Consider the following 13,517-nt stretch of genomic DNA (forward strand, 5'->3'; position numbering starts at 1 on the left):
ACACACACACACACACACACACACACACACACACACACACACACACACACACACACACACACACACACACACACACACACACACACACACACACACACACACACTTCCTGTGGGTCAGAGCCGCAGCAATATTTGGGCTGGGGCTTTGGTTCCCATATTCTGAAATCAAAAGCTGGGGCTATGGTGTTACAAAGTCAAAAAACATCCAGGCTGAAGAAGGTGATGAGTCAAAGGGTTGCTTTCCTAATAGGGAGTGGTGGGGTCTGTGGCAAACTGGAACACCACAACACTGTTGCAATGTTAAACCCATTTGTGACAAATGAATATACCCGCAGGTAGTCCTCGGACTCAGTGCTGCCAGCCTTTTGCTGGCGGCAGTTGTGAGCTAGATGATCTCTCCTCTCAACATCCCTTCTTTTATGATCCATACAAAATTAAGGTTCCTGATGATTCAAATATGGCATTAATTGCTTTCTTCAAAGTACTTGTCGATTATCTGTTTACAGGCATCAAAAGAAAACTTACTTCCCTCCCCATCTCCAAAGATGGAAATGCCTCTGTGGGTCAAACATCTACCTTTGGAAGGGCACCTGTGTGTTGTGTCTCTCTGGAGAATACCATCAGGTCAGAAATTCCAGTCCTTCTTTTCTGAAAACATTTTTCAATCATTCAAGTGAAGCAGGCAGTGGTTATCTATGGTAAAGCCTTAAAAAAAAATCAGCTGTCTTGCTGGTAGCTCACAACTGTAATCCTAGCTACTCAGGAAGCTGAGATCTGAACATTGTAACTTAAAGCTAGCCTAGACAGACAAATCTGAGGCTATTAATTTCAATTAACCAGAAAAATGCCAGAATTAATTTCAATTAACCAGAAGTGGAGGCATAGCTCAAGTGGTAGAACTCCATCCTTGAGCAAAAAGCTAAGGCCCTGAATTCCAGCCCTCTGAAAACAAAACAACAACAACAAAACAGTTGTCTTCCTTCTCTCTAAGAAGATGGTGCTGCTCTCCCAAACCAATGGCTTACCAGCATCTTCTGTAATTTCCAGACTACTTTTTTTCATTTCTGTCCCTAAACTACATCCCCCTGGCAACTATAAAGATCTAGGAAAACAATAGGCCTGTCGGTGTTATCCACTTAGTTCCCCAGGCCCACAATACAAGTTCAATGGACAAAGAATGCTGACTAGCATTTCAGATAAAAAGGTAGAACAGCCCTGGGCATGGTAGCACAGGCCTGTAAGGAAGCTGACGTCAAGATAGACTGTGATTCAAGGCCAAGCAAAATGGTCACAAGTCCCCATTGCAATCAATAATAAGCTGAGCATGATGGTTCACATCTGTCATGACAGATACATGAAGTACAAAACAGGAGGCTCTCCATCCAGGTTACCTGGGCATGAATGTGAGACTTCACTTGAAAAATAATGAAAGCCAAAAAGCACCGACTTAGCAAGTGTTCTGGGTAACTGATACTACAAGGAAGCACAGATGGGAATTCCCAAAGAAAAGGGCAGCCTTCAAGAAACTGAAAGACACTCAGGGTAACCCCAACATGGAGTCTAGAACCGGGAGAGAGAAGAAACTGACGCTAGAGCATGGAAATCTTTCCACACCAACTGAAAAGCCTTGGGCTTCATTTAGAGTTGCTAGAGGACAGGAAGGGATTTTAGGTAGAGGAGTACTAGTTTTGACGGTACAGTAATGATAAGATACAGTAATGATAAAGAGTGGAAATCAAGGGACTGGGGCTGTTTCCATTCAGGACTCATTTTGACCACACGCTAATCAAATGGAGTTAAGCAGTGATCATTTGAGGGACATGAGGTACACGCACAAGTACACACACCAGTACTGGGGCTTACATTTTGGGCCTGGAGCAAAACCTCTCCTTCCAGCTTTTTGATGGTTAACAGGAGATAGAATCTCTCCCATTTGCCTGCTTAGGCTGGCTTTGAACTATGATGGGGTGCTAGAGAACTGGCCTATTCAATTGTTTCATAAAATAGAAAAAGAGGCTGGGAAAGTCAAGGTACCAGCCTTACTCTATGTAAACACTAGCGACAACATAAAAATGCACTGCACGCTTACCACACCACTAATCACATTCCAGACACTCTCTAGATACCCACCCCGACTAAGAGGTGCATAAGATAAGAAGATTCCTGCCCCACCCACCAACCTCACCGCTCTCCACGTGACCTTTATGTACACTGGTTCCTTCTGTCTCAAACTTAGTATTAGTTCAAAAATTACATCAGAAAGAATTTAGCATGAATTATAGATTTAAAATAATAATAATTTTCTTTTTAATAAGCAGCAAATTTTCCATCCATGGAGCTTTCAATTTATTACTATAATAAAAGGGCAGAAAAACCCAAAGTCTTTCAACACATATTGGTATGTCATTGATTGATTTAAAAGGGAAATTCTGCTGGGCGCTGGTAGCTCAAGACTGTAATCCTAGCTATTCAGAAAGCGGAGATCTGAGGATCTCGGTTCAAAGCCAGCTCAGGCAAAGAAAGCCCCAGGAAACTCTTATCTCCAATAAAGCTCTCAAAAACAGGAAGTGGAGCTGTGGCTCAAGTGGTAGAGTCCTCGCCTTAAGCTAAAGAGCTGGACTTAAGTTAAAGAGCTAATGGACGGCGCTCAGGCCCAGAATGCAAGCCCCATGACTGAAAAAAAATTTTTTTTTTGCCGGGCACCAGGTGGCTCTCGCCTGTAATCCTAGCTACTCAGGAGGCTGAGATCTGAGGATCTCGGTTCAAAGCCAGCCGGGCAGGAAAGTTTGTGAGACTCTTATCTCCAATAAACCACTAGAAAACCGGAAGTGGTGCTGAGGTTCAAGCGGTAGAGTGTAGAGCGCTCACCTTGAGCTGAAGAGCACAAGGACAGCACCCAGGCCCAGAGTTCAAGCCCCATGACTGACTAAAAAAAAATATATATATATATATATATATATATTTTTTTTTTTAAAGGGAAATTCTGGGTCACCAGCCCTGGCCCCTGTCTGTTTCTATAGACTGCTTCATCTTTCTGTTTGCAATCAACTTCTCTTCTGTTTAAAAATTAAATTAGTTGGGCACCGGTGGCTCATGTCTGTAATCCTAGCTACTCAGAAGGCTGACATGTGAGGATAGCAGTTCAAAGCCAGCCCGGCAAGGAAAGTCCTTGAGACTCTTATCTCCAATAAATCACCAGACACCAGAAGTGGTGCTGTGGCTCAAACAAAATTAATTAATTAATTAATCAATTAAAAATAAGAGGAATTCTGTGAATATGGTTGCTTACAATTATTTCATTTTGGGGGCAGGGGGAAGGTAGTACTAGGATTTAAACTCAAGACCTCACACTTGGTGAGTGGATACCACTGAATCATACATTTAGTCCTGTTTTTTTTGTTTTGTTTTGCTGGGGGGAGGAGGGGTGTTATGGTGGTGATTGCTGGTTACATTTGACATAGGGTCTCACTTCCTGCCCATATGCTACACCTGGATCATGATCCACCTGTTTCAGTTCTCATCTCTGAGATCAAAGGCATATACCACTGACTCCTGCTTCCCACTGTTGAGATAGAGTCTCAAGAAACGTTCTGGCCCCTCTGGCCTAGCACTCTGATCCTCCCAGTCTCAACCTCCCGTGCGGCTGAAGATGGCAGGTGAGCAAAGAGTTGAAAGGGGATCTAGAGAACTTTTTTGCCTGGGTTGGCCTCAAACTACCATCTTCCCAGCCTCAGACCTGAGAATAGCTAGGATTATAGCCTGAGACACCAGCACCCAGCTCCTTTATCTCTTTCAGGAAGATTAATAAAATATTTAAGCAAGGATGTTCCAAAAGTTACAAATACCCTTACTTGCACCCTAAATTACATAAAATTTAATTCTGTTGAAAATATTTAGTGCCATGTACGAGACATTGCTCACAGTACTGAGATTAGTGACTGGGGAGCTTGGGGGAGGGGGGTGTTGTCCCTGAGTTTCAGATGTGTATACTTCATTCCCAGTCCATTTTCTTTTCTTTTTTTTTTTTTTTTTTGGGGGGGGGGGCGGCTCCAGACATGGTGCCTGAACTCTGGGCCTGGGCACTGTCCTTCAGCTCTTCAGCTCAAGGCTAACACGCTACCACTTGAGCCATAGCGCCACTTCTGGCTTTTTCCTTTTTGCTTATGTGGTGCTGAGGAATCAAACCCAGGGCCTCAGGCATGCAAGGCAAGTGCTCTACCACTGAGCCACCTTCCCAGCCCCTCAGATGTGTATACTTCAAAGGACAAAAGCACACTTAGCAAATCGATTCACAAAGTGATCTTAGATCTTGGTGACTACAATGAAAGACAACAAGATAATAACACAACCAGTGTGTGTGTGGTGGGCGGGGTGGGGGGGGTGGTACTGGGGCTTGAACTCAGGACCTAGACATTTTTGTTTTGCTTTTTCTGCTCAAGGCTGCCCCTCTACCAGTTGAGCCACAGCTACACTTCTGGTTTTTGAGTGATTAACTGGAGATTGGAATCTTACAGACTTTCCTTTCCTGGGCTGGCTTTGAACTGGATCCTCAGATCTCAGCTTCCTGAGTAGCTATGGTTATAGATGTGAACTACCAGCGCCCAACGAGGAAAATGATTTGATGAGGAAAACATATGAGCCACAGTCTGTGCCATGAGAAGCATCCAGCTCCACCGCTGAAAATTTCCAATCACAATGAAACCAAAGATACTACATAACAATACAGTTCACGTACGCTGGACCAGACCTCTGGAGAGATGCTAAAATATGTTTTCCCCCTAAAATCCCATAAGTTAATCAGTCACTATTAAACACTCCTTACCAAGTGGCTTAGAAAAAGAAGAAAAAAAATCAATTCTGCATCACAAAGTACAAAAAAGAATGAGCCACTACATAAAGAATCTGGAGGAATTCTGATGCCATAAATTCAGGCACCTGGATCCAGGAATCAAGGAAAAAAGAGACTCAACCATGGCCAAGAGGTGACCTGCCTGCTTTACCTGACCGGACTACAAAACAGGTACCTTGCTAAGAAACTGAAAGAAAGCAGCCCTCCAGGGCTGCACAGAACAGAATGTCTTGGAGGATTGAACAGGAAAATAGCCTGGGATCCCGCCAAGCAGGTCCTTCCTTCCTGAGGGGGCGCCAAGGTCTTTCCATGACGCAGCCTCTAGTCCCTCCTGTCCCCTCTCCCCCACCACCATGTCCCCAAGGCTCAGCAGTATGAGGCAACAGTCCTATTTGGAAAGTCAGTGAATCTGAAGCAAATACATGAAAGAAGTAAAGTTTGAACTTAGGCAAACTTCAGTCTTCAAAGTCCAAGAAATTATGCACAATAAACAAGTTCTACAAGAAGCAGAAAGAAAGAAATCATTTAAAAAATTGAATGGTGTTCAGACTCAGAAGCTAATTTAATAAATATGTTTCATTTGGGTTTTTGTTTTTTGTGTGATAAATATTTACTGCATGAAAGAGGCAATACAGCCAGGTGCCATGGACTCACACTTATAATCCTAATTACTCAGGAGGTTGAGATCTGAGGACTGTGGTTCAAAGCCAGCCCAGGCAGGAAAATTCATGAGTCTCTTATCTCCAATTAATCACCAAAAAAGCTGAAAGTGGAGGTGTGGCTCAAGCTGGTGCCTTGAAGAGAAAAACTCAGGGATAGCTCCCTGAGTTCAAAGCCCTAAGATTGGCACAAAAGGAAAAAAAAAGGCAATGCAATATTCAAGAGTCAGACTTGGCTCCAATTCTAATTAATTCTGTATTTACTAGCATCTTATTTATCATTTTTTAGTAAAATAAGATAAATCCTTATCCTTTTTTCTCTATAGCTTTCTTGAGGTATAATTGTCATATGATAACATGCACATACTTAAAGTGAACTACTGGATAATTTGACATATTTATATATGTCTGAAATCATCATTATAATCAAAATAGGAATATCATCCCAACCCCCTTATTTTGTTATGCCTCCTTTGCAATCCATCCCTCCTTATTCCAAGACAACCATTAAAGTGCTTCCAATCTCTATAGGCTCATCCTTACTTCCTGAAATTTTGCATGAGCAGAATCACAGAATATATATACTCCTTTTCTTGGGGTAGAAAGTGGTGTCTGGCTTTTTCACTCATTGTAATTACTTAGCAATTCATCCATGTCTTCTCCTGTTTTTGTGGATGAGTGTTACATGTTATGAATACACGATGATTCATTTAAGTATTCCTACTGTTGGTTGACATTTGAGTTTCTAACTCAGAAACTATATCAAAAGTAATGATCATAGTTGATCATTCAACAAGTCTTAGCTTCATCTCTCTGGGTAAGTACTTCCAGGTAGACAAGTCATATAAAAAGAATACATTTGAGGGCTGGGAAGGTGGCTCAGTGGTAGAGTGCTTGTCTTGCATGCATGAGGCCCTGGGTTCGATTCCTCCACACCATGTAAGCAGAAAAGACCAGAAGTGGCACTGTGGCTCAAGTGGTAGAACAGTAACCTTGAGCTGAAGAGCTGAGGGACAGTGCCTAGGTCCAGAATCGAGGCCCCATGACGGCCCTCTCCCCAAAAAAGAATACATTTGAGTTGTTGTTGTTGTTGTTGTTAGTTGTGGGCCTAAACTCTGGGCCTAGGCGCTATCCCTCAGCTCTTCAGCTCAAGGTTACCGCTCTACCACTTGAGCCACAAGGCCACTTCCAGATTTTTCTGCTTATGTGGTACCAAGGAATCAAACCCAGGTTTAAGAAACTGTCCGACTGATTTCCAACAAGACTTTAGCATTGGACATTTTGATATTCCTAAATTGTGTATGAGAGTTCCATGGCTCCTCTTCCTCATCAAGACTTGTGGTTAGTTTTCTTAATTTTAGCATCTGCAGCAGGAGCATGCTGACACTGTTTTTTAATTTTCATTTGAATTTCCTTGATAACTAATGATTTGCTTTTTGCCATGAGGTATCTATTCAAATATTTGCTCCATATTTAAATGGGGTATTTTTCTCATTATTATTGGTGTGTGTGTGTGTGTGTGTGTGTGTGTGTGTGTGTGTGTGTGTGTGTGTGTGTGTGTGTGTGTGTGTGTGTGTGTGTGTGTGTGTGTGTGTGTGTGTGTGTGTGTGTGTGTGTGTGTATTGGAACAGAGGCTTGAACTCAGGGTTTCTCACTCTGGCTCAGCCTTTTTGCTCAAGGCTAGCACCTTATCACTTAAGCCACACCTCCACTTCAGGCTTTTTGGCGGTAAACTGAAGATAAGGGTCTCACAAACTTTCCTGCCCTGGCTAGCTTCAAATACAACACTCAGATCTCAGCCTCTAGAGTAGCTAGGATTACAGGTGTGAGCCACAGGTACCTGGCAAAGTTTTTAACTAAAAATTCAATTACTTTAATAGATACTCAAGTTATTGAGGGAATTTTGGTAGTACCTTTCAAGGCATTTGTTAATTTGATCTAAATTGTGCAGTTTACCGACATAAAATCTGTTTATAATACACTCTAACTATCCTTTTGGAATGTCTGCATCCTCTCTCATTCCTAATATTGGGAATTTGTGACCTGACTTTCCCCTCCCCTTCTCCCCTTGGTCATTCTGTCTTGAAGTTTATAGATTTTATTGTACTTTTTTTTTTTCTTCAAAAATCCAGCTTTCTGCTTTGTTGATTTTCTTCTATTATTTTTCTGTTTTCTACTTCACTGCTTTTTTTTTTTTTTTGCCAGCCCTGAGTCTTGAAATCAGGGCCTGGGCTCTATCCCTGCGCCTCTGTGTCCTCAAGGCTAGCACTCTACAACTTAAGCCACAACAGTAATTCCAGCTTTTCCTGTTTATGTGGTACTGAGGAATATAACCAGGGGCTTCATGCATGCTAAGCAAGCACTCTACCACTGAGCCCTATTCCCAGCTTTCACTGATTTCTTTATATAATTTTCTTCTCTCTGCTTTCTTTGGTTCAATTTAATCTTCAAGTTTAAGGTGGAAATTCGGGACTTTTGTTTGCAGTTTTCCTTTCTAATTTAAGTATTTAATATGAGTTTTCATTTAAGAAAATTCTTAGGAAGTGATGCTGTGGCTCAACTGGTAGAGGGCTCGCCTTGAGCTGAAGAGCTGAGGGATGGCGTGCACCCAGGTCCAGAGTTCAAGCTCCACAACCGACAAAAAAAAAAAAAAAAAAAAGAGAATGTTGGGCTGGGAAGGTGGCTCAGTGGTAGAGCGCTTGCCTTGCATGTCTGAGGCCCTGGGTTCGATTCCTCAGCACCACATAAGCAAGAAGAAAAAAGCCGGAAGTGGCACTGTGGCTCAAGTGGTAGAGTGCTAGCCTTGAGCTGAAGAGCTGAGGGACAGCGCCCAGGCCCAGAGTTTAGGCCCCATAACCGGATTCCTCCCCCCCCAAAAAAATTCTTCAGTTCACCTTCTTGTGTTTATGTATGTTACATAAAGTAGTATTTACACAGTCAGTAAAGAAATATTTGCCACATCAAGCACTGTACTTGTGAAGTAAGGAGACTGGGTCTCTGTTTCCCTGAGATAATTAGCCCTTGATTTCTCCTGATTGTCTCCCTAGATGTTTTGCTTTTCTATTAGGTTTAACTGTCCTCATCTGGTTTGCTTTGCTCATGTATAACGCTTTTCAGAGTTCGATTCCACATACCTTGTGTGGTTTTGGCCTATATAAGCTTTGTGCTAGTTGTATTTGCATTTGCGGCTGCTGGTCTTTAAGACATGGGTCTACCAGCAGTCTTCCAGCTCTCCAGTAAAGATTCATAATTTGGCCTCTTAAGTGGTGGATTCTCTGCTTCTTGCAACTGAGTTTCCTTACAATACTTGTTGGTAAGTATATATTGCATAAATATACCTTCTCCCATCAAGCTTAGCTAAGAATACCAATAAACCTACTCTAAAGCCAGTGTTGGTGATTACCTAGTTAAGACTTGGGGGGTTGGGGAGAAACCTTCAGCAAGGAAGCATAACAAGTTATTGCCTTATCCTAATGATTTTTTAAAATAAATCTTCTGATTTACAATAAACCTAAAAATAGATCTTCTTGTGACCTAGCAAAAAGTAAGTTGCTACATTTGAGAAAGTCAGCAATTGTAGTTCCACTGGCAAGACACAAATTTATCGTGGAATAAATCCAATTTCTCCATGTGTAACTGTCTGAATAAACTAGACATCCCAATGTAATACTGCAAAGATAAGTATTTCTATAATCCTTCAAATGTACCTTTTGATCTGTAAAGAATAATTTAAAAAATAAGCATTTCATATGTTTCCAAGCATTAAGATTATTTTCTCATGTGATATGCATAGCTCAACCTGCTGTAATCCTAACTACTCAGGAGGTTAAGATCTGAGGATCGTGATTCAAATCCAGCCTAGGCAGGAGACTTTTTAATCTCCAATTAATCAAAAAGCCAGAACCGAAGTTGTGGCTGAAGTGGTAGAATGCCAGCCTTGAGCAAAAAAAGCTCAGAGTGCCCAGGCCTGGTTCAAGCCCCAGTACTGGGGTGCATGCACACCTACACACGCAAAAGATTCTTATCAAAAAGAAATTACACTTGCTCATTCTATCTTCCAACACATCTCCAGTTTCAAAATACTCAAGACCTACTAATTAATACATAAATGAATTACCCTATCCTACTAAACAACCTTATTTTCCAAAACGCCATCAGTGGGTTATATTAAACACCTAAGTATAATCTGAACAATTGTAGATTTAGAAATGTTAAGTCACATATAAATCTTTATTAACTTAGTAAATATCAATACAGCAGATCACTACACAGCTCTGTTCATCCCACCTGGTCAGGTCACCTGCCACTGGCCTACACTTAAGCTTCGTCAGTCCTCATGGGCTGGCTTTCATTAAGGCCCCAAACTGAACATACAAATTCACCTGAGGAGCCTGCAAGTCTTTATGCTGTGGTCCCACAGCCAGAGCCCTGCCTGAAGTCCTGAAGAGTGGGATCTTTAAGTGTTCCTAGGTGATTCAATTGTTCACACTAGGGGTGAGAAGGGCCAATCTAGACTCTCTCCAGCCAAACATGCTGATCATGATGATTGGCTAATCAATCCCACCTTTCTTAGAATCTAGGCTCTCCAGAACTTTGCCCACTCTAATCCTTAATCAGACACTAATTCAATAAATCCATTTACATTCCTACATTCACTTCTTGTTCATATAGGATTATAATTTATCTAGGATAAATCGTAGTGATATTTTAGCCATTCCTTTCTAGTTCACTTCTAAATTCCACAAATAAGCTAGGATGACAAGAAATTGACTCTATATAATTGGATGATAAGGTTAAACTGCCTTGGCAGTCTTTCTCCTCGATTTCAAAGAAAGGCTTAGCTCCACAAGCTGTCTGCAATTTTTCATAATACAGGGGAAAATGATCCATTTCCCCCAAGTATGAAATACCTAAATCATTCTTTGTCATTATCTATCTGACTCCATCACTTTAAGTTAATCTCACAGATTTCTAATACTGAGATTCACTTGCTGGGTTCAAAACTGTCTTCTTCCAAAACTGAAATCATTAGGAAATTCTTCAGAGCCTTCAAAGCCTGTGCTCCATTTTGCCAAACCAGACTAGGTCATTAAAATTATCATTTCATCTCCAAGAGAGACAGATAACTCCTGCAGCACAAAGTGGTAGCACACAGAAACAAAAGCACTTGGTCCCTGTGTAGAGGGTGCTCAGGATTTCATTTACAGCAGGAATTTTATCTCACGGGAACTATGGGAAAAGCAGAGGCCGGAGAGAAGTTTCTCGCCGTGACACGTCCATAGCCCGGGAAGGCATCAGCAGGTGTGTAGGGGGAGGGGGACTCCAACAACCTAGCCGCCTCTTCTCAGACCAACAGCGGCCTGAACGCAGATGCAAGTCTCACAGGCTCCGATGGCCTGGAGTCAGCTGCAAGACTCAGATAACCACCCCCCTCCCAAAACAGCTACACAACATCCTCCCCCAACGTGCCAACCCAGACACTCTGGTCCCTGCCAGTGAAAGTTTCTATACCTCTGGTGTGCATGCTCTAACACGTGTGCACGCCTGCACGCGGCCCAACCAACCTGGATCCATAAACACTATGAATAATACTCGCGAGAATGTATGTAAGAGCTTTCTCCAAAGAAGTGCTTGGAGCACTTTTCTCAAATCATGTCACTTTCCCACCATCCTCCTTGCCTTTCCTGAGCGTTAACCTGGGTGGCCAGAGTTGAGATGCCCAGTCCAACCTCTGGTGTGAGGTCGGGGGGGGTGGGGGGGAGAGGGGACGCGACACCCCGCGGCCCCTGCTCAGCTTCCCGGCCAGGCAAAGCCTTAGGTCAAGAAAGGGGACCCCATCCAGGCTGGCATCTTGGAGCCACACCTGCGCGCGCCTGCCCGCACACACCCACCTCCGCGCGTCACCGGGCCTGCGGCCACCTGGGTCGGGACAGAGTCTGGAGGGAATTCCCTCCGCTGCGGAGGGAGGGGAACGCGGGAAGCCGGGCAAGTTTTGAGGCGACTGGAAGGAGAGAGAAGAGATCGACCGGACCCAGAGTGGAGAGGGAGCTCGCCGCGACTCACCCAGCCCTCGAAGGTGTCCGAGGTGCCGGCCGTGCGTAACAGCTCCTGGAACTGCAGGGTGCAGTTGGCCACGAAGTGGTCGTAGCCCAGGGGCGTCTCGTGGAAGACGGCCAGCTCCAGGGAGCCGCCGTCGGTGACGTTGGCGCAGAACTCCTCGTTGTAGGTGGGTTTGTTGGTCTTCTGCTTGGTGCTCGTCTGGCCCACGCGCACCTGGTCCACGCTGACCGTCAGGTAGGGGTCCAGCAGCTGGTGTCCCTTCTTGAAGAGCGAGTGGCGCAAGGACCAGCGGGTGGGCTGCAACCCCACGGCCTCGCCGATGCGGACCCTCAAATAGCCATTGAACTTCATGGTGCCGGACGACATGCCGGCGCTGGCGCTGCCGCCGCCGCCCGGGCCCCGGGGGCGCCGCGCGGGCTCGCACTGGAGAGCAGGTGGCCCGCGCTCAGGGCAGCCCTCGTGGCAGGCGTGGCCGCAGCTCCCGGGGGAAGCAGCGCCCGAGTCCCCCCGCACCGGCCATTCTGCCGTCTCTGCGGGACCTTCCCCTCCCCTCCTTCCCTCCCACCCTTCCTCCCGAGGTGGAAAGGAGGGGAGCCGGGCTCCGAGCGCCCCCGAGGGCGGAGGAAGCCCGAACGGCCCTGTCGACCTCGGCGCGGAGCTCCCCGGGGGCTCGCGTGGGGCTCGCCCCTTCTCCAGGGCCGGGAAGCTCGTCTCTCCCCGGAGAGAGCCGGAGCGACCCGTCCGGTGAGCCTCAGCCCGGAGCGTCTCCTCCCCGCCTCCTCCGGCTTCTCCTCCTGCCCCCGCCTCCGCGGGCTCTCGCTCTCCCCCACCCGGCGAGCTGCAAACCAGGAAGCCGCCACCGCCGCCTCCCGGGCTGGATCCTTCGCTCCCACCCGGGCTCCAAGTTCACCGCAGCCGGGTGCGGGATCCCCGGCCTGGAAGAGCCCGGGGGCGTGGCACGAGCGCAGCCCGCCCTCGCTGGGCGCGGGTGGGAGTCCCCGGGGCGCGCGCTCCAGCCCGGGCGCGCCGCAGGCTGCCGGCTCCGGGCCGGGACCACCCAGGCTCAAGCCAAAAAGAAAAAAACAAAAGCCAGGATTTGTGGCCCACTCAGAGCACACACCTGAGGCCCCGGAGACAGGGCTGGAAGGCAAGGAGGATGCATCAGTCCCCAGGCCCTGATAGAGACAGAGGCGGATGGCGGGGAGGTTCCTTTTTTTTCCCTAAGCTTTACTGGGATGGCTCATCCCTGGTTCAGCCTGGGCCCAGCCTGTTTGTGGGCCTTTCCTGCGGAAGATAATTACATAGTTGTTTTGTTTGGGTAGTAATAGGGCCGGAGTAATGATGGAAATCCTGCCCTCCTCCTTCCTCAGAAAGGTGTGTCTCCTTCCCGAAAGAGCTGGAAAGGTCGGTTCTTCTGGAGACCCGTAGAGATAGTAAGTCTTCCTCTGAAGGAGAGGTTCCTGGCCCACTCAATCCTGCATGGGCCAGTAGAAAACCACTCGGTATTGCTGTCAACGTGGGCAGCCATCTGGTCCTTCCCTCCCGTGGTTCCTGTAGTTTTTGTCTTTGGGAGGACCTTTTGGTCTTCTCCAAACGACCCCATCCTACTTTTTTTTTTTTTTTTTTTTTAGTCGTGGGGCTTGAACTCTGGGCCTAGGTACTGTCCCTGAGCTCTTCAGCTCAAGGCTAGTGTTCTACCACTTGAGCCACAGCGCCACTTCCAATTTTCTGGTGGTTAATTGGGGATAAGAGTTTCACGGACTTTCCTGCCGGGGCTGGCTTTGAACGGAGATCCTCAGATCTCAGCTTCCTGAGTAGCTAGGATTACAGGTGTGAGCCACGCTAGCGCCCAGACTTATCCTATCTTTCTGACAGCCAGCCATTTTCAATTTGTCTTCTACAAAGTCCAGGCCATTCTCAAGACACTATGTTTTGCCATTATGGTTCTC

The 13,517-nt window shown here is 45.8% G+C and overlaps 1 protein-coding gene across 1 annotated transcript in view; it reads right to left on the reverse strand.

The window, feature by feature from the left end:
* Positions 1 to 12,342, reverse strand: part of Prkch (protein kinase C eta) — a 233,546-nt gene extending 221,204 nt beyond the window's left edge. Inside the window, exon 1 of the mRNA XM_070032205.1 lies at positions 11,572 to 12,342. Coding sequence (XP_069888306.1) covers positions 11,572 to 11,934 — 363 coding nt within the window. The 5' untranslated portion in view covers positions 11,935 to 12,342. The remainder of the gene's footprint in view (positions 1 to 11,571) is intronic.
* Between the last annotated feature and the right edge of the window lie 1,175 nt (positions 12,343 to 13,517).

The sequence above is a fragment of the Dipodomys merriami genome, unplaced genomic scaffold, assembly GCF_024711535.1.
Source record: "Dipodomys merriami isolate MVZ:Mamm:240054 unplaced genomic scaffold, mDipMer1.0.p SCAF_1, whole genome shotgun sequence".
In the NCBI taxonomy this organism is placed as follows: domain Eukaryota; kingdom Metazoa; phylum Chordata; class Mammalia; order Rodentia; family Heteromyidae; genus Dipodomys; species Dipodomys merriami.